This window comes from Corvus cornix, chromosome 7 (assembly GCF_000738735.6).
Source record: "Corvus cornix cornix isolate S_Up_H32 chromosome 7, ASM73873v5, whole genome shotgun sequence".
Taxonomy (NCBI): Eukaryota; Metazoa; Chordata; class Aves; order Passeriformes; family Corvidae; genus Corvus; species Corvus cornix.
Window position 1 is genome coordinate 5,642,117 of NC_046337.1, and position 25,299 is coordinate 5,667,415.

Here is a 25,299-nt window from a genome sequence, read left to right on the forward strand (position 1 = left end):
CCGAGGGCTTGGGCTGCAAGTGCTGCCTCAGAGCATGTCCCTGGTTAATAGACCATTTTTGCAGGTGCATTAGGCCAGACATGTCCCCCTACCTCTATCTCAGTCAGCAAAAGCCTTGGGAGCACTGGGAGGAAAAAAAAAAAAAAAGGAAAAAAAAAAAAAGAGGAAGAGACCTTCCTATTTTTAGGTTGTTTTAATTGCTTTTCATGCTTTTCATAATAGCTGAAAGGAAATTCTTCCCTGAGAGTGCCACTTTCCCTCTCACACCTGTTCTGGGAAGACCAGGAATTCTCAGCCTCTCCTGCACCACAGCCCAGTCACAGCATTGGCTTTGCTGTTCCTGTGGTTGCCTCTCAAGCTCATCTTTCTTGTCTCCTCTTTCTTCCTTTTTTCTCTGCGAAAGAAACTCACTCCTCCCTGCATTGGTAGTGGGAGCATCCTGCCTCTTATCCTTGAGAAACTGAATTACAGCAAACAAATTGAAAGAAACAAAACACTCTTGGAGCAATTCTGCCTTCCAAATGGGACTGTGGTTGTCCAGAGGTTGAGCTTACAACTTCTGGGCTTTGAAACGGGCTCTTAAATGGAGACCCTGTGTTTGTTTCTGCTTATTAACACAATCCCCCCTTGGGGCACACCAGTATGGCCAGGGCTCTGGGGTGAGCTGGAGCCAGCATAATCAAGTGCAGGGGTGTAATTAGCAGCGTTGGAAGGGTTGCTGTGGGCAGATGGGAGCTGAAAAGGCTGCGCCTGTTGTGACACAGACTTTTATATGTATTGGCCTGGGAGTCCAAAGCAATGTGTGATGAATGACCTTACACAGGGATAAGCCGTTTGAACACTAAACCATGGCATCTGTGGCCCTTGCTTGGATACAGGGCAGTTGTACCCTCTCCATAAATCATCCCAGAATGAGGTTTCCCTCAGTAATCCGGGTTAACCTTTCCTGCTGTGTGGGTTAGCTACCCAAGAGTTCTAATCAGCTCCTCAGCCGCTCGGCCTGAGGTTCACCTGCAAGGTAAGAAACTCCAGATTTCTTTGCCCATCATCCTTTGCCTTCCAGCACACCCCAGTTTCTTCCTTAGGGCAAGTGCTGTCTTCAGGCACAGCCTCAGAACCTCTGCAAGGCAAGAGGGAGGGTGGCCAGAACCTGTAGGACACAGAAATCCCTCAAAGTCTGTGCTGAAAACCCTGTCTTTGGCAGAGTACAAGATTCTAATTGTAGTTTTTTCCAATCCTATTTTTTTATCCCCCCAGACCATTACCTGGTGCAGCATTACAGCAGCCCATGGGTACCTGAGCATTTATCTCACAGTTTTCCCTCTGCCCTGGCAGTACATCCATCTGAGCAGCAGCTCACCTCATGTATTTCTGGAAAGATCCCAGTCCCAGGAATAGCTTCTGATGGAAATATTCTGTTTCCGCTCACTCTCAAGATTTCTTAGGCTTTTTTTTCCAGAAAGTTGTAATTTCAGGTGCTCTTAGCATCTGCTGTGACATGGCAAAATCCAGGAGTGCCTGTTTTTTACACAGGTAGAACAAAAAGCCTTTTACTCAGAATTTGTTTCAGGGCATTACACGAATGCACCACTGCCTGTGTGTTCCCTGGGATTAAATGCAGGATGTTCCTGTGGGCTGTGCAAGCACTGCTTTCACTGGCCCAATGCTGGTCCTGGCCTTAGATGTCAGTCATTGTTAGGAAAAAAGAATGAAATTCCAGAAGGGGTTTAGTGTGTCAAATGGGTAACAACATTTCTGTGTCACAACACCTCGTACAATACCTCCAGTGATGGTTGTTTCAGCTTGGATTAGAAGCTCTAAATAGTTGGACTATCATGATTATTTATTTAGTATTTCTCCAGCTGTGGTCAAGGGTGTGGACCCAGCAGTGACTATCCTGTGCATCTGATCTGTACAGGGCAAGCACATGGGATAATTTGCCTCAGTATTTTTGCACCTATTTCAGCTCAGGGATGTCCTGCACGGGACACTGGGCGATCCTCCTCAAAATACTCCTCATCCATGACATTCTTGTCTTCTCTTGAACTCAGGTAAAAGTTTAACATCTGTTCCTCTTCCAGGAGAAGTCCCAGAAGTCACTCAGCTGCCATGGGTCAACTCCTCTTTTAGGATTTGTAGATCTGAGCAACAGCATCCATGGGGCAATTGCTGTCAGCAAACTCATCCATGATCACTGATCCAAATTTGTATCAAACCCTTACAGCCCTCTTCTCTAAATGCTCTGTTCTTCACATGAAAAAAAAAAAATTATTTATGCAACAGATGCACCTAAAATACCCACCAAGATGAAGACTCAGTTGTGCTAGGCACTATAAAAACAAGCAGTAATGCCCCAAAGAGCTATTTAAGTAAGGGACTGATATTTCAATTCTTCTGGGAAGACTGGTCACAGTGAATCTTTAAAATCTGTTTGTATTCAAGGAAAGGTGTTGGGCTTTCACTCCTTGAAGTTCTTGATGGCACACAAAAAGCACTAAACACAAAAGCTGCGTGTGACTTTGCACCTCCAGCCTCAGGGAGAATACGTGTGCAGGTCCTGCCAGATACATACATGGACTCCTAAGCAGAAATTTCTGCCTGAATCAGGAAAATGAGGAGCTGGGCATTGCCCCTCACTTAAAACACCAGCCCCCAGTGGCAATGTGATCACAACACATTGAGAGGTTCCATAGAGAGGAGCCATGCCAAGCCCTTGCCAGAAAAGCATATTTCTGACTGCCTGCTGCTGCCCTGTCTTCATGGATGTGCCCAAAACAATGTTTTTTAGAGCAGTTCGAGTCCCAGGCTTGCCTCGGTGCACTTTGAAGCAGTTTGTTCTAAGCCAGTCATGTTCACTGTCCTAATCTGACATGAAGCCTGATGGAAAAACCTGTGATCGATTATAGCAGCAGGACAAAGAGATATGAGAGGAAAGCAATGCAAAAGAACAGATATCAATCACTGGCTTGCAACGAGCCTAAAGAAGGTAGCTGGTGATATTCCTGAGTTTGAAGGCAGTGTAGCACATCTTTCTGCTGTTGTAGGTAAACACTCCCAGCTACAGCCTGTTTGTCTTACAGACAGACCGATTTGCTAAGAAAAGTGGATTTTGAAGTATGGATTTTGTTGGAAGGGGACAAAATAAACTATTGGTTTGTTACCTTGAAAACGGTGTAGCATGTAATGAGTGTTTGCAGCAGTTTCACAGCTGCTTATTACTCTTCTTTTTAAGCTTCTGAGTGTCGAGGGTTTTTTGTTTAGATTTACACTTTTTAATTGATTGAATGTGAAATATATGATAGAGCAAATTTGTATTGAATAAGAAACAGCAGACACAATCAACAAACTTTAATGTTGAGTTAGCTTTTTTCTTGTTGCTGGACAAGATCATACTTCAAAGCAAATTAAAAATGTGAAGTCAAATCCTGATTGCAATGCAGGCAACAGAAATCTTCCTGTCAGCCTCAATAAAAGCAGGTGTAAGTTTTCAGTATTAGTCCAGTCCATCCAATTCACATGTCTTTCTGTCTTTATCTAATCTAATACGTGGTCGTGAGATAAATTACAGAAGGGTATGATAAATTGCATTGCTATTCATTTTTGGCAAGATCACCTATACACTGGCCACTAATTCATCTCCGCCAGGATCCATTGTAACACACGGGATCCTTGAAACAGCCTCCAAATACTGTCATTTCATTTTCTTTTAAGGAAACAAAGAGATTACATCTGCTGGCAAATAGCCTACTTACCCTCACCAAAATAAATGATACCTCACTGTGACCTCTGTAAAATCATGGTTATAAAAGTATCAAAATGTATTTATAGCATTAAGAGTCACAAAGATATTAGGTCCTTATATCCTGTTTGAGTGGAAAACTATGATATGTTTTAGATTGAGGGATTTCAAAGTGGGAAAGGAAGATGTGGTTTAGATTTAGAGATTTCAATGAGCCTTTAATTTATTTATTCTGTGTTCTTGGGGGGTTTGCATTCTTTGCCCAGATAATATAGATAAAATGCACAAAACTGGGTAAGAAATCTGCAGCACATTGTAACAATATTTTTCTTGTCCTTTTTTAGAGCAGTTCACCTCTCTTGAACAAAGCACTATCCTGATTCACACCACTACCACACACTCACACATCTCTGTTGGGTACTGTTCACATCCATCTGCAAGGGCAAGGAGCAATTTTCTTCCTATTAAAGAAAAAAAAAGGGGAGACCACCTCTTACCCCTTACACCCATCGGATCCATCCCTGCCTTCCTCATGAACTCCGCTGGGCAGCACCAGGACACTGCCACACAAAGCTGCTGCCAAGCTGGTTCATGGTAGACACCCTTGGTCCCACCACCAGTGTGGGCTGTTGGATGTGCCAGGGCTTCACCCTGAGCCAACCCCATGTCCCAGCCCCATGTCCCACTGCTCTCCTGCCAAGGAAGAGGGTGAGCTGATTGCAATTTTGGCTGGAGATATGTCAGTGCCCGTGCCCCTGCTCAGTACCAGCCCAGGAAATTTCTTTCTGCTCCTCGACATTCGACTGCAAACTTCTTCCTCCTCATCATCCTGCCATGAATCACTGAGAAACAGTGCCATGGACAGTCCAACAGCTGCTGAATTTCACCCAGGAGATCACTTACCACTGAGGTGCAGCAAAGTGATTTTGCATATCAAGATTTTAAAGAAATTTGGGGTGTTGTGAGATGAAGGACATTATTGGTGTGAAAAGACAATTATTATATTTACTTCAGAATCCGTTATCCACACCTGGAAACAGTACTCAAAAAGAAAGCATGTATTGCAGGATGATGTGAAAATCTGGTCTGGTGAGAGGTAGAATTTTCGTGATGATTTCAGGGAGATGAAGGCTTCATCCTACACTATTTAGGAGCTGTTGAGGCATAATGGTTACGTCCAGCTAATTGGATGCTTTGCTATAGGCCCTTGAGAAATGTGATAGACAGATGCATTCAGCTAGAGAGATATCCCTTGGTGCAGAGAGCTGAAGTCAATTAGGGAGTTAAACTGTGAAACATTTGACCTGATGTCATTTATATCTCGAGTCATAATTAACACTTAAAGTTCAACTCTATAGCAATTTTCTATTAATAACACTTAAAACCTATATAGAGCTGGAAGAATTGCACAGACATGATGAAGGATGACTTGAGTGCATGCCTGAATTTCAGCGTTTGTAATTAATCCTCAAAACACCTTTGTGAGGCCTGTGGGGAACATCATTTCTCTCCAGTTTCTCCTTTGAAGAGAAGCAATGTTTACCCAATGGCTCCCCGAAGTCTCTGGCACCTGGAGATAAGGACAGAAGCTTTTTCAGGTGCTAAACCAGCGAACACTCAGCTCAGCCCAGCTCCCATCTTTTTGTCTTGCTGAATTTTTTAATTTCACCACCATCTTTAGAAATATCATGGACAAATTACTTGTCAAATGGCCTGGGCTTTCCAATTAAAATCTGTGCAAATGCAGAACCTAAAAATCTGTCACAAACACAGCTTCTGCCTCAAAGGTTTTCATATGGATGAAATATGAATCTCACTGAGGGAAGAAACACTCTCAGAGAGTGAGACCTTGTAAGATGGGATTCAGCTGGCTGCAGATTTTTATGGTCAAGTTATAACTGCCCGTAAAGCAGGGGTAAAATGGAAGTGCTGACAAAACTTTTAAACTACAACAGTGGAAATGGCGCCGCAATAATTTATAATCTACAGGCAGCTTTGGATTTATTATCACAATGACAAATGCACTGTCATTGTTAATAGGATATTTCCCAGCAAGGACTTCTTGTTATGCAAGCCAGGTTCACTATGTCATGCAGCATGATAGCAATAAAGTCTACAAGAATTTGTAATGAACTTCAATTACTAATAGATTATGGTTAATGGGAAATATGTGCAGCAAAGATATGGGTTTTTATATGCGCCTTCTGGTACTCTACAAGGCAATGATTTATGCTACAATTTCTGTTAACATTCTCCAGTATGGAAAAAAAAAAAAGCCTAAATTGGTGGAAAGCCACTCCATCCATAACAAATATTTAAGATAATTTTGCACATCATGTAAATGAAGATGTAAAATTAGATATTAATCCGTTTCATTTTAGCATTTGTATTTTTATTAAAAATGAAGACTTTGCCCTACTGTGTAATGACATTAAAAAATCCTATCATGGGCTGCAAGCATGAATTACCCCAATGCAGGAATGGTGACAGCAGCCGAGCTGTGAGTGCATTTGTTCAATTTGCTGTGGTAATTAACGGAGCAGTGAGAATATTTTTCTACGTGTGATTTAAAGTAACAGCCCTGAAGCTGCTCGGGCAGATGTGTTTGATGTGGAGGGAAATATGCATGAAGTCTGGGCTCTTTGGAGGGGGTCAGCCTTTTTTTCTTCCCCTATTTCCTCCCACCCAGCCTTTGAGGCATCATTCCAAAGCTGTGCCTCACTCATGGACATCGGGCTATTCCCTTCCCTGCACAGCAAACCTCCCACGGGAATTCCTTTGGGAAATAATCACCTGACACAGCATCAGAGCCAGAAGCTCACGCTTACTTATCAGAGGGACACAGGCCCAGGTGTTTGCCTGCTGTTTCAAAAGACTCCCTCCTCTTCCTCCCCCTCTCTCCCTCCTTCCTTCCAGCTTTTTTCTCCTGTACCTGCATTAGAATCTGTATATTCCAGGTTTATGTGCTCATGAAATGAAAAGAATAAAGAAAACGTCTCCCAATTTAAAAACAAGCACTGCTCAGAGCCATCTTTGAGAAAAACATAGAGAGGCAATCTTAAGGATTGCATTTACCCAGAGTCACATTTCATATCTAAAACGTATATTTAGCCAGAAAGAGGCACCCATGCATGAAGAGCTTTCAGGACCATTTCTGGTATATTTTTAATACAGGTATCCTGAAGCTCAACTTGATTCAATCAGTATTGTGCTGGTTTAATACCACTGCTCTCAACGAACCTCTCTAGAAAGCCTACAAGTTAATTTTGTAGGGGTGCAAGCCAGGAAAATACGGAATTGGGGTTTGACCTTTTTACAGGGATTTTAGTGGTAGGACGAACAGAACAGCTTCAAACTGACAGAGGGCAGGTTTAGATTAGAGATTAGGAAGAAATTCCTAAGGGTGATAAGGCCCTGGCACAGACTGCTGTGCAAATCCCAGTCCATGGACAAACTGTACTTCCCAACCCTGCTGTGCAATAGCAGTATCTCACTGTACAATTCAGGGTGATTCTCACATGAAAATATGGTTCTCCACTCTGTTAGGAAGTTGTTTGAGAGATTTACAAAACGTCCTTCAGTTTTTATGGTAAAATGAGCATAAAATTGTGCTTCCCCACATTCATTTCCTACTAAATAATACTTAAAGTACTTGCTTCTCGAAAATGTGTGAGTGTGTTACAAATTTAAAATTAAAACTAATTTATCCCTTAAGGTGCTTTGCTGATTCATCTTCCCCCAGCCCCTTAACTCAAGCTGCTCCAAGATACAGAATGGAGTTTACTGTATTTTCCCCCCCAGTTTTTAATGAAATTCTCCTCAGAAGCAAAACAGGGGAAGAAGCTCTCTTGTGCATTCACACGGAATATCTTTTTTATGTGTGTGTGGTTAAATCCTCCTCTGTTCTCTCCAGATCAGCTCTGGTCCTTCTTGTCTTTCCTGCTCTCTCCCACATTTTCAGAACAAGCCTCCTCCAAAACTGCTAAAACCCCTTCTACTCATTTTGTTGGGGTTTTTTTTAAAAGTCTGATAAACAATAAAACAGCAGGATCTGCAAAGGCATTTTATTACTGAGCTTTGTTGCTGGATTACTGGTTTTTTTGTTTTGTTCTGGCATTTCTGTGGCTCCCTGAGATATCTCACCCCTGACAGAGTTGATGTGGCAATATTCAGCGGTCACCCACTTTGCAAGCACCATTTAGGAAAGGTCACTGACAGCCCAAAAGAGCCACGAAAATAAATGTAACTTTAATTTGTTTCCAATTAGAAATGCATGCAGCAATCTGTTGTAATCAGAGATTTTCTTTCTTTCTTTCTTTCTTTCTTTCCTGCTCTGGCATGTGACCACAGCAGCTCACAGATATACTGAGGTCTTCTAGTGCAGGAGCCTGTGCACAGAACTGTGTAAAGTGGTAATAGATCTTGTTCTGTTCAACAGAGGATTATCATGGAAACCTTCTAAAATCCACCAGAATTAATATTTGAGCACCAGGAGAAGTTTGTGTTTCAAATAACTTGCCCTAAAATAAACATAAACGTCTATTACGCCCAATATGATCTCTTGAAATCACTTCAAATCATTAATAATCTATATTGTATCAGAAATATGTGTGCAAAAATAAAATGTAATTCCTTGCAGCTAAAGTATTACCTAAAGTAAACCATTTCAACACTGAATCAATTCATTTCAATGGCAGAAATCACACCTGTCTCAGGGGATAAATTGAGTATTCAGGCTATTAAATCCATTCAAGCGACTCTATTGTATCCCACTATGTATTGTGCCTTGTAGAGAGAAAACAGTTCCAAAAATTATAAAATCATTTAGCAAAACAAATGCATCAACCACAACAGCCTCACATGGAGAAGGGGCTGAGGAGGTGAAACCCCTTCTCACTGAAAACTCTGTACAGTGAATAGATTCATCTGACGTAATGCCATTGAAAATGAAAAAAAAAATGCTACTGGAACCAGACATTTTGGTATCAGAGTTTATTTTTACATTTTCCTTATTACAAAGCTCACAGGCCACTTATGGCCCTGCCTGCCAGGCCAGGGGAAGGCTGGGACCAGAAGCTTTATATGGTTAATTAAAAATACAAAAAAAGCTCTGCGTGACTGCAGCAGCTGATTCCTAGCAAAAAATCTGCATCAGGGCTCACCACTGAAATCCACCTCTCCAGGGCGCTTGTTACGAACCCTGTGCCTCAACCATGTTCCCTTGCCTCCCTCTTGTAGAGCCACTACGGACCTGGCACACAAATTGCTCAGCGGATACATCATCACAAAGTAAAACTACAGGAAAGGGGAAGCAGTGCCATTAGATGGAGATGCCTGCAGAGGCAGGAGCAGACAACCATTGAACATACAGGTGTGAGGCCACTTTCACAGCAGCTGCAGGTATGAGATCTTGAAGTCACAAGCTCAAGAAATCCCATCAAAGATCCACCCAATGTTTGGTCATTCTGAGCCTGCACTCCTGCCAGCTGCATCAAGAAATTGCACTTGCTTATTTGGTCTGTAGAGAGTTTTTAAATGAAGATGGTGGTACCACATGTAGTTCTGGATTATTCCTTAGGAAATGGTTTGGTTTCTGCAGTGCCTGAGTGGATGGCCTGAGTTATAGCTGATTACACAACATCTGTACAATAAAGCACAATTTACTGCCTAGTGAGTTACACATTCATAGATTAATGTAGAATTAATCAGGTATTAAAGCTCACTCATAACAACAGATGTTAATACTGATTTCTTAACAAATTCCAAAAATTATTATCGGTGTTGAAGTAAATTAAGCCATTCATAAAAGATGAAAAAATACATTTCAGCTGTTAACAGTTTGTATCTGACTTTTTGCCTTGGATCAGGAAGAAGAGGTTAACTCATGGGTCAATCACTATTACGCCCAGGTTGTTATTGAAAAACACCTTCCCATCTTTGTTTTCACTGCATCCAGGCTTTCTTAAGTCTTCCATTAGCTGATGCTTTAGTTCAGGGGGGGCAGTTTTAGCAAAGTCAAGTGTTTCTGTCAGGAAGTCCAGCAACAGCTCCCCATCTTTGTCCCCTTCAATAAAGCAGCTTGTTATGTCCATGCGGGATGGGAGCTCGTAGAGCTGGTACTTCAGCCCAGCTGAATCCAGCATCCTTGGCAAATCAGCAGAGGAAACATAAGAGCAAAGATCTTCCAGAGGGAAGGAAGACCCATACTTCTTCCACAGTGTTTCCCAGCCACTCTTTCCTAAGAGATAAACCACCAGAAAAACACTGAGTTAAGGAAAAACACTATTTAAAAGCAGCTTTGATTGCCTGGGTTTTTCAGCAGCTGTCATCATTGCAAGTGGGAGCTTTCTAGAGCTGGGACATGTCCTGGGGCATGGTGGAGTTAGCTGTCTCCCTGCTTCTGTTCCTCAGGTTTGGGGGCTGCAGGAGTGGGTGGACACCTACCCTGGAGCTCCAGCACCTCTCCTTGAGCCTCCAGCTGAGGCCAGAGCAGTTCACACTTTTCAAGAGAGGTTTTATAAAGCAAACCAGCTGGGTAAGTTGAAAAGTCCCCACATAGGTCTTCACATCTTTATTTTACCCCAGCCTGGATCTCTGATTCAGTATTTCTGCTGTAAATCATTTCTAAAAGGATTACTCGGAATGACTGGGCAGGATGAAAATAACTTTGAGCCTAATGAGCAGCTCTTGAAAGTTACAACAATAATTCTCCCTAGGTGCTAAAACCAGTTACTCGTGGTTTTGCAGTTGCTTTATCTGCAGACAGTTATTTATAGTCAAATAAACAGTGGTGTTTAGAAGAGAGGCTACAATATTTTCTTTCACCTGGTGGAAACTGAACGCAGAGCACTAATTGCAGGAAATCTGCTGGTGTCAGTGTTGTGTGACTCAGTGCCATCTCTGAGCTGAGCAATTATCCCCTACCTGAACGCAGCATTATTATAATGGCTCTCGGAAGGCTCAGCATATGGCACTGCTTTTGTTTGCAAGGCGGTGTCAACAGATCCGCAGCCCCTGCAAGTCCTGCTCTGCCGGCAGGGTGGGAGCAGAAGGGATTGCAGCCTCCACCGACTGACCCCAGCCCTCTCCTACCAACCCTGCTCCCAGGCTGGCTTTTAACCAACACACCCTGATGTGTTTGTGCTGGAGATGACATTACCTTTTGTGAAATGAGCTTTGTTCTGACGATCTTTCAGTAACTCCTTTTGTTTCAGTGCTCATTTTCATTGCACTTCTTCCTTCCCCTCTCTATTCTCTTGTTTCCCTCTTGGTTTTTTCCCCTCTTCCTTTCCTGTCTGCTGTTCTGAGTCCTGCTCCTCTCTCCCACTTTTTTGTTGCCCCTGGCAATTTCTGGCCCAGAGAGGACTTCAAATATTTCTCATAACTCAGCACTTTAATCCTTTTAATTTTGAATAGGTGCATATTCCTTCCTGTATTCACATTTTATGAATATCCAAAGGGACAGGTTAAGCAACTGGAAAAGGGTTTTAATTAACTATACGCAGGTAATCAGCAATAGTCTAATATTACGATCTATTCTCATTCAGCCAAAGAACATGAACAGGTTTTTAAAAATAATTTTGAATACCGATTTCTTGTTGTGAACTGCTTGAAAACACTTCAAACTAAAAACATTTCAGAAAAAAAAGTAGTTTGAATAAATTCAGGTCAGAAGTGTCACTTCATAGTGGACCCTTCATGAACAAAATAAAAGGAACTTCATCAGTTTGCAGACGTGACCAAATTCAATGGGAAATTAAGCTTAAACCTCTGAACAAATAATGCTTAACATCCCTTTCAGAGTTGTTAGATGTGGCTGTTTACACAGCTAAAATTTCAATAGCTTTTGAGGCAAATTAAAGGCTTTCTAGAGTCAAATTAGACTTCACCATTGCACTACCTCTGGCATACCCTGCCCACAGTATTAAAAGATTGCTGCTTACTCTGCTCTAGCATTTTCCTGCTGGACTGACCACAGAGCATCTCTATGAGATCCGAAACAGCCTAAGAACGCTGTTTTGTACCCAAAATGATGATATTAAGGAAATGGGCAGTTTGAGAAGAAAATGAACCATATGTGCTCCAACACCTGCTGTACGGCACAGCCGAGCCCCACCGTAGCTGTTTACTTAATGCCACAAGGCTCTGGGAGAGAGAAAATGCAGTGACCAGCCTGGAAAGCTTTTTCCAGCAAAGAGCTGAGGCTGAAGGGGCTCCTGAGAGGGAGAGCTGTGGGATGGAGCCTCTCCTGCTGCGGGGCCTCTGCTGCCATCCATCACCGGACAGGCCATAGGATGGAGAAGGACAGAGAAAGATGCTTTGTGCCCATGATAGGGGTTTTTTTGTCTCATAAAACCTTGGTTCTTTACAAGCCATGCACATACAGACAGACAGTGCAGGTTTCAGGGGTTGTCTGTTCACCTCTGTGGCCTGTGTTAAACACAGGAACCCCAAAGGTCCTCACGGCCCTTCCCTGACTGAGTGGAGCAGCTCTCACCTGACACCAGGATAATGAGGAGCTTTGCCTGCGATTCCAGGAGGCTGTGGAAATACCGGATAGTTGCTGGGATATCTCTCACATAATAGAGCATCTGGAAAAAAGCAGAGATGCTTATAGATTACAGTGTCATCCTGGTGATTATTACTTGTACCACTCATAAGAGAAACCAAATGGGGGCAATGCTGGCAGAAAAGCAGGGACAGTGAGGCACAATAGGAAAGTGTGGGCAGTGGGCTCACACTGCAGGCTCAGGGCTCTCATGTCGTGCCTGCTCTCTGGCACTCCCAGGACCCAGCTCATGTTCATTCATTAACCTGAGATAAAGAGATTTGCCCTTCTTCAGTGAAGGCTTCAGTGAAGTTGGAAATACAAAGGCAATTTCATGGAGAAGACAAGGAGCTTTTGAAGACACTAGCTAAAATGTATTCTTAGTTGACTGCCACCCACAGCCTGGTTAATAGGACTACTGTGCTCAAAGCTGCTTTTCATTTCTGCAGTTCATTTATGCTAAAGCACTTCAAATTACTGGGAAGTAAACTCACCTTTCTTCCCCTACAAGTGGATAATGAGGTCACATACTTCATGCATACTTTTAACAGCTGAGTCTTTGACAACATTTACTTTGCAGAGAGTCTTACCTGGATCATGTGAATGAAGTCCCACTTTTTAGTCTTCTTTTCTGCATTCACTCGACTTTCATATTCATAAGCTGTCTCCTTGTGCCAGGTAAACTTTATGTTCTCGAGGTTTGATGCCTGAGCCACACGCTCTGAAATAGAGGGGAAGGCAGGACAGAGTTATCTCAATTGCGAATATGGGGCTGCTTTACACTCAGAGCTTTAATACATCCAAAAGCCATATTTAGGTAGAGAGTTTTGGTACCAGTTTAACACAACAGTGGAATATCTAAAACCTTGAGCCCATATGTGAGGAGAAGGCTGTAGGGGGCTTTATAGGATGAAATCTTAAGTGAGCCTGGTGCTTTTCACTTGGCTCCCTCATTTGGGTTCCTCTGGTGTTTACCTGATTTAAAGAAAAAGTAAGTTCTTCCTCATGCCTGGCTCAAGCTGAATTAAAAGCTGTTGGCTGGGATGAACTGTTACCAGGCTATGAGCAGCACATTTCATGTTGAACAGAAGGACTGATGGCCCCATCACTTATGTGCCACACAAAACCCACGTGGCTGAGCAGAAGTCACGCTATGGTGGAGGATTTTCCCCAAATAAAAACAGGTGCTCAAGGATGGAGCAAGGCAGGGGTTTCTTGAAGAGAAGCACAATTAAAAGGTTGAGAAGGGCAGAGAAAGCAAATGCCGCCTTCTAAATTTGTGTAACTGGGATGGTGGGAGAGGGAAGGAGCTTTGTTCCATAAGCAAGGACCCATGTCTTGACATTCAGCTGCTTTTGTGTTGGAACAATTTTGCAGAAGCCCACAGTTCTGACAAGCCGCTTCAGGCAAAAGGGATGACAGTGTTTTAATGCAAAGAGCTTCAAGGATTGACACATTGTGCGTCTTCAGACCTCAATACAGTGCACATCAGCAGCTGAGGAAAGCAGAATTTCGGAGAAGTGGATTCAAAGAATAAGTTACACTGAGGGCCTGGTTCATCACTGCATTTCTTTGGTTTTTATGGGAGCAAAACTGAGAGATAATTTCATAGTGTAGGGATGCTGGAATACTAATGTCTGTCTGCTGGCATATGGAGCTCATCTCACTGCGTTGCTGCCTGGCGTTTGGGATTGCTCCAGGACAAAGCAGGCCCTGATTCAGTTCCTGTGCTTCCCTGGAGTTAGCATCAATTTAAAACTTCCATGGCCCAAAGGCAGGCTGAGCCTTAGCTACAGAACACATGTTCAGAACACGATTTGCTGGGACCAGTGCCTTTACACCACAATGTTTCTCCTTTTGGGCTCTGATTAGGACACATCTCTGTCACACAGATGAGAAATGCTCCATCAGTGCTTATCTCCTTTTCTGTGGCTGGAAATGGGCCACCCCTTTCAGATGCTGCCACTGTTACTCTGTTAGCTCCCATTTATCAGTCACTGGCCCCAGCACTGGCAGTTCAGATTTAATTTGCTGTTCTAAACTCAGGTGTCATTCAACAGCAGATCCTATCCCCTCACCAATAATCTGGGGCAATCTGGTTCAATTTAATTGTTGGTCTGTCTGCAAGGAGGAGCTGGGAAGAAAACTGAATTGTTTTCCAGGCTGGGCCTTCAAAGTCCAGATTCTAGGAAGTGCAAACTCGTCATGGGATTTTGGTAAGTTTCTGCCTAAATATCCATCTGAAGCCATTATGAAGTTTTCCTATGTTTTCTCCTGGCTTCACCCTAGACTCTTTTCCCAGTCAGAAGCTGGTTGTGTACCTGATGGGTGCCATCAAAACTGGGCTGCCTGCAGTTGTGCAGTGGTGATGCAGCTCAGTTGTGGGGCCACCAACACTCCAAGCATGGCCACCAAGGGATTCCACCAGGAATGAAGGAAATCCACAGCCTGTCCATGAGGCTTTGAGGAAAGGTTCATCGCATGCCACACCCTAAGAGAAACATGAGTTTGTCAGCACTGCACATCCCAGTAGGAAGTTTCTCTTGTGAGCTTGGCTTCGCCTTCCCAAGGAGAAAGCATTTGGTGAGGCAGAAAACATAACTACTGAATCCTCAGAGGTGCGGATAATGTTTCTAATTCTCCGTGGAAAATCTTAGGCCTCAGAAACCTAATTAATGGTAGCTACTGGGGACATGATTAATTACCAAATAAGAGAGCTTAAAGAAAGAAATTCAGATGAATATTTCATTTCTAGTTTAACATAAAACTTAAAATAAGGACAACAATTTTATATTTTCTTTAACTTTCTTCTGGAAAGAAACTCACTGCAGTAGGATAGGACTGCCAGTTAATTGGTGGTAGGTGGTGGGACCACTGGGATGATTCATAGCAAATCCAGTCCAGCGTAGCCCAGACAGGACAGAAATTCTTTGTTCAAGTGCACAAACTGTCTCATAAACAGAGAAGATGCCGTGCTGCCCATCCTTCACCATTTCAGCCTGGAGCAAAAGCTCCGGGGATTTTGCACAAGCCGTCTTTTAAAAGATCAGGTCTGTGTTATATAGATATAAAAAAACTAGGTTTTTCCTGAGAGCCTTTGGTGCTTCCAGTGATTCTGAGCTAGCTCACCATAGGGAGAAAGGGATTGTTGTGGGGCTTTTTTCCCCTTTGACTTCCACAAGCTGATTCACACCGGGAATGCTTCATTTTTAAGGACTTCAGCAGGACCAAGACTGGAGATTTACAGTGTGGTTTTACAGCCTGGTATTTGCTATGGTTTGGAGCGTTTCCAACAAGAGAGTCGGCTGATGAGGTTCATTCATCGCTGTCACTTCCATTCAGCAGCCACTCTCTGGCCAGGTGTGCTCTGCTCCGGGCTGGTGTCACCTCCACACACCACCACAATCACTGAATCCTGCTCGGTGCTGACCCAGTGATAATCAAACTGTGCATTGCTATTTAATGCTCACTTTGTAGGGCAATTTGATCAAAGCACCCTCGTTAACACTCAATCCTCCTCGGAAAAGTTTTCGCTTTCCTTCATGAATGCTGCTTAGACCTTTGGGCTGGGGGAAGGAAGGAAGCTCTGAGCCCCAGAGCACACGGCAAAAGTCTTTCCTATCACTCCTGCTTTCCTTTCCATGTTTTCTAATTCAAAGCCTGGTAACTAGTTTGGTGCCCCACTGTGAGGTTTAGTTATTTGTTGGAAACGATTTTTAAGATGTGAGAGAATTACCATGAGACACTAAAATTTTCCCTTTGATGCTGAGGAAGGATCCTGATTCAATGCAAGTTGAAAGTAGAAAAATTTTCTGAAATGCAGGGATTTCACTTCATTGCCATACAATCACCCATCACTTCCCACCTTGTTTAGCTTTTAAAGTCTGTCTTGCCAAGCATTTGCCATGCAGATTACTTTGCAGAGAGACTAACATTTAATGAGTGAACATTGTTGAGAAGCAATGATGGCAAAAAAGCATGAAATTGTGAATTTTTTGATTTTTAAGAGACAGTTCTGACACGAAGGCATTTGAACATGGGGTCATCCACGTTTCAACACTTTTTAATGCATGTAAAATAAGTAATGTAAATTTAATTTATATAACGTAAAAATACCTTTGTACTTGGAGATTTGGTCAGCACTGGGCTCTATTACTTCATTGTTGATGGTGGCCTCGGGATATCTGGCTCGTATTTTTGAGAGGATCTGCAAATCCATCTCACCTAAGGAAGGAGGAGACACGAAACAGAAAGTGAAAGCAAAGCTCAGGCAAAGGTTATCTCCACCACCATCACATGCCCAGTTTGCAGACTGATTTCTGCCATTTATGTACAGATGCACTGCACAGGTCCATGCAGCTGCTTTGTATTCTCAGTAGGCTGTCACTGAAGATCGAGCTCTAGGATTTGAGAAGAATTTAAGTATCAGTCCCAGCTCTCTTCATTTCTCCTCTCGGACTGGCACCATCAGGGCCAAGGGAAAGCCAGACACAGTCATGCCTGTGGCTTGACCTCATGTTTTCTGGACGTGGTCTAACCTCGAGGGAGAGATCCCACACAACTCTCACAGTGCCAGTTCTGATGGTTCCAAGTCACCAGCAAACTTGGCAGGATTTCTCAGGAGTCAGTAGGAGCATTTTTAGCCAGACACCTCACTGGTTACAAGGCCATGTGGGGGAAGGCAAAGGGAATATGTGTTTACACTGGAATCAGAGACAATATCTGTATCTGTTTGTCTTTAGTGTCCTGTGAGTTTTCCAAAAAGAATGATGAATAGAGCACATACCATTTGTGTTTAGCTAACCCCTGTTTACAGAACACCCCAGGGATGACTGTGTTTCATGTTTTTGTTGAGGAAGAGTCCTCTCTAAACACTGCTCAGGCCAGCTGTAATTATTTTATTGATGGATGTACCAGTAGATGCAAGATTTCAAAATTTAAAAATAGCTCTATCATTCCCAGCTCTCTCACCCCATCTGCAATAAACAAAACTCAGGGGGATGGTGTTTCTGACTGAGGCATGGGTCCAGGGGCAATATTCCACTGGCTTGCTCAATTTTCTCCAACCTCTCTTCTGCTTATTGTGCTTGGATAGATTTTAGGTGGAAAAAATTATAGTACAATAAATTAAGGTAAGAAAGAGTAAAACAGAGGGTAACTACAGTGAATAACAGATCCAGGGCTCATGTTACAAGCAAATGTTGAGCTTTGTCCTGGAAGATTTACTTGTGCTTGCACAAAACTCCATGTTATAAAATTCCTTACAAATGAACAGAATTTTGTACTGAATGAAAGGCCACCCAGCAGAGTTATGGAGTGGAAAACCACCCAGCAAGTTGTGATGGCCAGATAGGCCCTTGCTGAGGGGCCTGCACAGCCTCTGCCCACTCTCATCATTTTCAGAGCCCCTGGACTCCCACCACTTCAGCATTAGCTCCATCATGCAGAATATTTGAGATACAAAAGGAAAACACTGGGCATTAAATTGCTCAATAGTGCCCAGAGGACATATTACACAAAGTGAGGAAGAGTTGCATTCTTTCAGACTTATGTCTCTTTCTTAAAGCAACCAGCAGCACCAACATTTACATGGCATCTCTGGAAGCATGTTCTTTGAGGGAGGGAAATTGAATATCTGAGGCAGCAGAAATAGCTGCAGCTTTGCTATCACTGCAAGCCCTGTATTCTATTGAAAAATCAGAGCAAAGCGAGTTGTCTGCAGCCTACCATGGTAAAATTGGGGAACACAGAATTTGTAATGAACTACTGCAATAGCTTGATTTTTGGTTGCTTTACCAACTTTCCATAAAATGATTTAGCCCTTTGAAAAGGCTGTGAAGGTCCTGATTAAAAAAAAAAAAATGTATTTCCATATGCAGATAGCTTAATATATTCTCTTCCTCTCTTGTGTGGCCAAATCACCCTTGTACTGTTTTTAACCAAAAAAACCCACCCCTTTGATTCATAACTTAATCCACAGCCTTAACTGACTTCGCTTATCTCTTTTATATGCAAACAAGTGTCCCGAGGCATTTTACAGTCAGCTCTGTGGCAGCTTGCATTATCAACAATTTGGCAATTAGGCTATCCGAATTATTTAAACTCTCCAACACAATTACCTTTTAAAGGCTACCACTATGTTCGCCATTAAGTTTCTAATTAAACATTTTACGTAACGGGATTGTTTATAGCCCGGTTGGTACTTTATAGCAGCGTTGATGACTTTAATGGTTTTTAAAGGTACAGAGTGCGGGGCGCTGGAGTGTGAACTCGATAAGGCAGCGGCTGCAGCGAAGGCAGGAGCCGTGTTGGGGCGGGTGTAATGGGGTGGGATAAGGCAGGAAATGGGTTCTTGTCTCCCGAGGTGGAAAAGCGGAGAGGAAACGCTTTCCTTCCGTGCTCCTCCCTGTGAAGGGCAAGGGCGGGTGGGGTCGGGGCAGCAGCTCCATCACTGCCCTCCCACATCAGCCAGGATTCCCAGATGCTGGGGGCATTCGGGAATCGGCTCCCTCCTGACCTCAACAGGACCCGTGATGGGAACAAACCAGTGAGCAGATGGGGTTGGGTGATCTGGGGATTTTTACATTACAAAGTGAGCTTTGCCTGCACATTACTGATTGATGGCAAGCTGGACTGCCTCTGGCCAGGGAGTGAAGTACCCCACTAAGGAAAGTGTTCCTGATAGAAAATTCCTTCCTTCCTTCCTTCCTTCCTTTTTTTTTTTTTTTTTTTTCAGAAGGATGGTTTCCTTTGGAGAGCAACATTCCTGCTCTGTCGCACTGCCTGTTGTATAACTAATGCCCGCCATTTACATACAATTACTGCATGGAGGGGAGACTGACAAAACTGAGGTTAGCCTTTGGCGATGGCATGACTACGGCATTTAAACTAGATTAACTGTTCATATAAAATTTAAGTATGGTGACTTAATGGGCAGAGAAGGAAACACGTTTTAATTATGGGGGCACTTAAGCAAGAATTTAATGAAATGAAGCCACTTGATCTTACTGGTATTGTTTTTCCACTCACTGAACTTAAGATGAAAGACTTATTATTTCTGATTTCTTCTGGATTTCTTCTGGAGCTTATGTTCAGCTCCAGTGTTTTGGGGGACAGTAGCTCCAGGAGGAGCTTCTACACTGATGGTGGCCAGCAAATCCAGGCAAAGCAGAGCTGAGCCATGGCTCTCACATAGCAGTGATGGGAGTTACCACCTCAGTAAATAGTTACAGGTGAGAATAGTTGCAATGCAGGCAAAAATGCAATACTCTGAGGAATCTAAGACATTAATTTGTTTGGGAGGTTTTTGCTTGTTTTTGGAGTTTTTTTGTGTAGAAACCCTAAGAAGCAGTTCGAGATTCTCTCTGCCTTTGAGGAGCGATGGTATAGAAGGAGGGGGTTTTGTGGAGGACATAGAAGAATCAGAGTGGGGAGGCACAAGCTGTTTTCAGATGATGTGGTCACACACCAACTAACACCAACTGTCCCCTGGAGCTGACTTTTCAAAGAAAGACTCATTTCCCACTCTGCTCCTTTTGCAATTTTTAACCCTGTATTCTTTAAAAAAAAAAAAAAAAGATAAAAACATAAATATTGAAGTCCATATCATACCTGCTCCACCACCAACGCTTAGAACATTGATTGTAGACTTCCCATTTCCAATACTGAAAAACATTATTTATGCATTTTAGGAGAGCTGCCCAGTACAGAGGGTTTCATGCATGATGTGAGACACTGGAGATCCCGTTAAGACTAAAATTTTCAGGACAAAACCCAAATGTAATGTGTGTGTTCACAGGCATGCCTGCGAGCGGGCAGGAGGGATCACATTCAGAACTCTGCCCTTTGGATACTCATGATCTCCAATTATTTTGGCAATTTGTAGAGGTGGCATTTTGATTTTATTATGAGTGCAGAAGCAGGTACTCGCCTTCTCTGTGTCTGTGCTCTGAGGAACAGAGAACTGTCTGAGTCTGGACCAGCAGCTTAAAAATTATTTGTAGAAGTTTCGCACTATGCAAAATGGGGAGGGAGAGGTAAGAGTGTAATGCTCTTAAAATCCCTGAGTGAGGGTCTGGCAGAGCAATGAAACCCCGAGCCCTGAGAAGAGCCTCCTCAGAGCCAGGATTTGATGCTGGCTGCCTGCTCCCAAGCCAGTTTGCAAAGCGAGGGGCCCAGCAAAGGACACACGCTGCCAGGCAAAGCAGGAGCATTATCCAGCCATCCTAGAGAAACCCTAAATATTACCTGAAGAGATTACTTTTAGAAAGCTCTTTTCTATCAAGTTTGGTGCTAGAATGTAGTAGCTGTTAGTGCATTTCAGAGCTGATTCAGGGCAAGCTGGGTGTGTGTGCAAGGAAACAGCGCAGCCTAATCTCCTCCTTGCTAGGCAGCCTCCGGAGAGCCGTGTGTGCGAATGGAACCTGCAGCCAAGCCCCATCAGAGGCCGACAGACGGGGCAGGGAACAGCAATCTGCCTCTCACAGGCAGCCCCCCGAGCCCCGCACCACCGTGGGACCGTGGCCCTGGCTGTCCCTCATCCCGGGGTGGTCACCCCGGCGTTACCTCGCTATCACGCCCGGCAGCTGCCTCTCCACGAACTCCTGCATGCACTGGTGCTCGGTCGACCTCTCTAGGAAGAGGCGGAATGACTGGAGGTATCTGTCAGGATCAGCGAGCAAACTCCTCATGGGTGATGCCATGCTGGGGGTCCGGAGGCTGCAGGAGAGGACAGGCTGCTCCCTGCAGCTCTTCTCTCAGGTCTAGAGAAGGAATGAAAAGTGCTGGAGGGGAAAATCCAGCCTGTGCCCGGACTTTGTTCCTTATCGCCAGCCCTGCCACTGCCTTGGAGCCTTACGTAATCTTGTAACAGAAGCTGTAAATGGGGTCCAAGCAGCAAAGGGTAATATATCATCTTTAATCTGGGCAGAGCAAGTGCCAGCATTTTTTAACTCTGCTGACACAGGTCTCTGTTAAAACACAGTAAAAGGGTCTTTAGATGGTTCTTAAATACAAGAAGAAATCCTCTGTTTTGTGAAGGCATGGAGAGGCTCCAAAGGCTGGGCCTGGATTAGAAGAAAGTGCAATACTCATCTCAAGAGACGCTGGCAGATGTCTCTATCTGTTTTTTTAATCTTTTGATGTTCTTAAAGGGAATGTTGATGGTGGGGTGAAAACAATAAAAACCTTATAAATGCACTTTATTTTTCTAGTTCTTCTGAAGATAATGGTACAATTCCCATGGGTTAAGTAGTTAATTCACCAAAGCCACGTGAGTTACTGGAATAGATGCTGTGCTAAACCAGGCTTACAGGGAATCAGGAGCGTGGAAGGCAAAGCGTGTTACCAGGGAAGTGTCAGACTGTACCTTGAAAAGTGCACAAAGATGTCTTTATCCTCTCTTAAACTGCAGTTTAACTTCAACACAGCTTGTCCTAATTGGCAAGGAGAAAGAGGAACCCTCTTCCTCCTCACGGGCCCCATGTTTAAGGACGCACCACATTTCCTCAGTGTCTCTTACCATCCGCTCTGGCTTTCCTGAAGAGGTTACATCCCAGCCCCCTCTCGTCATTTTTACAGCTCCCTTTGGACTGTCTCCAGCCAAACCCCATTGATGCTGAAGTGCAGCAGTCAAGGGCAAAACCCTCCTACCCCCGTGATTTTCCTGGCTCTCAGCACAGCTGGGACAGCTTCCCTGGCCCCACTGAGACCTTGCACCCGCTGCCTTCACTCACCAGCATGACCCCTGGAATACAAACCTTGGGCTTTTTCCAGACTACTTCTCTTGTGCCTTTGAATTATAGTGCTGGCCTCTGTTGTGCTCAAGTCCCTCCCAGCTGCACATCAAATAACACAGCCTCGTCCCTCCTCCAAACCATGAACAGAAACACAAGCAACAGGCTCAGGTTCATATTTGCCATTACCTCCCTTTCTGGCAATGAACTTCTGACAGATTTTCTAACTGTGCAACCAGTTTTCCACCCACCCAGTATCTGTCTCATCAAGGCCACATCTTCCTCACTTGTTTATGAGAATGCCATACACAATGGTGCCATCTCCTCTCCCCTGTACACCAGCAGATAGATGGGCTTGGAACAATTTCCTCCTGATACATCCGCATTGCCTGCCAAAATGATACGCAGAAAAGACTCCACTACTGGAATAAGTTGTAAAGTAGGTATGTCTACTCCAGTGCTGGGATGCACGGGGGATCGCTCCTCCAAAGTCATGTGCGCCGACAGCTGCACTCAGCCTGGTATATATCGGGTTACAAGTTCCATATTCATTAAGTTTCCCAAAATGCCTATATATATTCATTACCCAGCCCCGCCCAGCCTCACCTCGTATTACAATGAGCCCAAAAGTCATTGACAGCTGCGTTGTGCTTGTGCAGTGTCGTCTGGTGGTCGTGGGCAGGGGTCTCTGGAACGAAGTAAGGGTCTTCTTCATTCTGAACTTTTCACCTCGCTTCCCTGTGCATGCTTTTTATGTCCCTGGCCCAGGTCCAAACTTCGAGGCTGGTTTGACTTAGTTTTAGGTTTAAAAACAGGATCTTTGGTCAAGATTCCTTCCCTTTATCAATAGTCTCATATCTTCTCATCCTGCTTTGGTAGGCACAGTAAGTGTTGAGCAAGGTGTATGCACTGTTTTTAACAAACAGCTTTATAGCAAATCATTTCACCTCTGCTTCCCCCTCCTCTACCTGAGTCATGACCATCATCCTAGTCTCTTTCTGCTGCTTGAAGGACTATTTCAAGGGTCTGTTTCTAGGGACAGCCATCACGCTGAGCAGCAGCCCAGCTCCCTCTCCTACCCCCTTTCCAATGACAACATCAGCTGCCTGACTTCGCCCATTTTCCTTCAGTACCTGTGACAAAGGTAACGTCCAAGACGTGTTTTGGTTTTGCAGCCCATGGGCCACATCTCCTCAAATCCCAAAGGTTCCTGCAGGAAGGAGCATGGTGAAGGTTGGTGACAATTCACCTCCTCCAGCGTGTGCTGCTGCCAGAGCCACTGGCAATGGCTGATAGTTCATAATCAATTAGCAATGTCTGATAATTGCTCTCCTTGGAGCAGTCTCAAGAGACCTCTGGAGCAGGTCCCAAGGTTGATTTTCCACCCATATTGCCTCCAAGGCAGACTGGCTTTGGCACACTCACTGCTCCCTACCTTCTCAGGCAGCAAGGATGTTTTCAACCAAAAAAACAGCAAAACTGAACATTGTGAAGAGCACTAATGAAAAACACTCTGGTACAACAATGGTAATGAGTAGCTTTAAAAACTTTGCCAGCCTCTGAATGACAACCCCTCCTTGACCCAGATGAGCAGCACTCAAACCCCCAACAACATCTGAATTAACCTGGGGAATCCAAGCAGGAATCTTTCCAGAGAGAGTAAGGAAGAAAACTCCTGCATGTGCTTCGGATGATAATTACTCATTGCTACCCCACCCTGAAAACACACTGGTGTATTCTTTGTTTACCCATTCTTTTGCTATGCCTGACTCCTCGCTTTTTATTTTAACTGCAAAAGGAGGCTTTGCTGTTTGCCACTAATCTATTTTTACTACCTTCAATTTTGAAAAAATATTTTGCAGTTTACAAGAGGAGATTTAGATAATCGACCCTTTTTTCTATGCCTCCCTCTACTTCCCATGATTTAATTTGCCAACATCCCCTGCTCAGCAGTCTCTAATGAGCAGCGGAGATTCATTTTCATGTTAGGTGCAGTTCAAGGAATTTGTCTCATTTCTTTCATTACACTTTTGGCTGTCGGAATTTGCCCCATTTATTTCATTCTATGTTTTTTGCAGTTTGAATTGCGGACAGTTAACTTTAAAAATTAGTAAAGAGACGGAAGGAAATGATTTTTTCTGAATTAGGCTGATAGAAACTTTGAGTAATAATATTCACTCAGGCATGTTCCCTTCAGTGATAATCCAAATTTAAACGTGGCTCTCTAAAAAGATTGAGGAGTTTTGAAAGCGGACACTGTTTATGCTGCGGTTACTTGATTCCGTCCCTGCTTTGTGCCGGTGCGAGCAGAGTGAAACCTGCTATAAACTCACCATAAACCCTTTAAACCCTCCCCGTGAAGCCAGCAAACAAAGTGAGCATACCCTAAGCAGTAACCTGTCTGCAGTGGGAGCTTGGGTTTATTAGCCCAGGATTACATGTGTCGCCGAACGCCAGCGAAAGCAGGATCCGTTTCGCAGGGAATCTGCTCCATCAGCACTTGCTCCCAGGCAGCCGTACTTACGTGGGGTGTCTGTGCCCCTCAGGGATGTGGGAGTGATGCTGCTGAGCTCCTGGGATGTGATCCCAGTCCGGCCACCTCCCAGTCCGGCCACCTCCCAGTCCAGCCACCTTTCTGTCCAGCCACCTTCCCCTCCATCCACATTCCCAGCGGCTGCTGCCGTCCCACCCCGGGCCAGCGTCACGGGGGAGGTTTTGCTGCCTGAGGAAGGAGCAGAGTTACAACCTCATGTGGCAGCAGCTGCCTGGAGAGGCAGAGGGGCAGCGCCAACCCTGCCACGTCCACTGGTGCTCTCTTCGTGGTCCCCACCAGCTGTCTCCAGGACACACTGGCACAGGCACCCTGCCGTGGGAACATCCAGACACAGAGCTCTGTCCCTGTGTTAATTAGAGTACAGATGACAAATGAAGTGCCAGTAGTATATAGAAAATGCAGCTCCTGACAAATTGGAAATAGTTGTCTCAGTGTGTGGCATGTGGCGATGGGCAACATCATTTGCAGTTTGCCTGTAGAACCCTTCCATTATAGATTACTTTGCTTTTTTAGCTGGTTTTCTTGCCAGCAGGTATTCTTCTTATCCCTTACTTTCCAGAGCTTAAGCAATTGGAAGCATTTTCCAAGGTGTGTGCACCCTCTGGAGCCCTGTTAGTAGCAGTTTTATCCCAAGGCACATAAGTATGGATAAAACCATTGACCCGTGTCTGCTATCACATTGTGATTTGGTGTTCAGGGCTCTAATAAAATATTTGCCCTATGT

General features: G+C 44.1%; 1 protein-coding gene across 2 annotated transcripts; it reads right to left on the reverse strand.

Moving 5' to 3' along the window:
- Positions 1-8,483: 8,483 nt before the first annotated feature.
- LOC104694077 (histamine N-methyltransferase-like) lies at positions 8,484-24,633 on the reverse strand. Of its 2 annotated transcripts, none has more exons than XM_010407161.4 (7): positions 24,546-24,633; positions 20,853-21,049; positions 19,899-19,951; positions 16,404-16,511; positions 12,878-13,008; positions 12,237-12,330; positions 8,484-9,977 (listed from the first exon to the last, which is right to left on the reverse strand). In XM_010407161.4, exons 2-7 carry the CDS (start codon positions 20,987-20,989, stop codon positions 9,622-9,624), a joined length of 879 nt encoding a protein of 292 aa, XP_010405463.1. In that variant the 5' UTR covers positions 20,990-21,049; positions 24,546-24,633; the 3' UTR covers positions 8,484-9,621. The 2 variants fall into 2 exon arrangements, with proteins under 2 accessions (XP_010405463.1, XP_019145668.1); XM_019290123.3 differs by lacking the exon at positions 24,546-24,633 and adding an exon at positions 24,406-24,523.
- Between the last annotated feature and the right edge of the window lie 666 nt (positions 24,634-25,299).

Bases quoted from the DNA above. Each gene is read 5' to 3' on its own strand.
- LOC104694077 (XM_010407161.4), bottom strand. From the start codon at position 20,989: ATGGCATCACCCATGAGGAGTTTGCTCGCTGATCCTGACAGATACCTC. The intron at 19,952-20,852 runs GTAACGCCGGGG...AATGTTTTTCAG, and splicing joins CTGCCGGGCGTGATAGCGAG to TATTGGAAATGGGAAGTCTA. The intron at 13,009-16,403 runs GTATTTTTACGT...CCTCTATTTCAG, and splicing joins CCAAATCTCCAAGTACAAAG to AGCGTGTGGCTCAGGCATCA.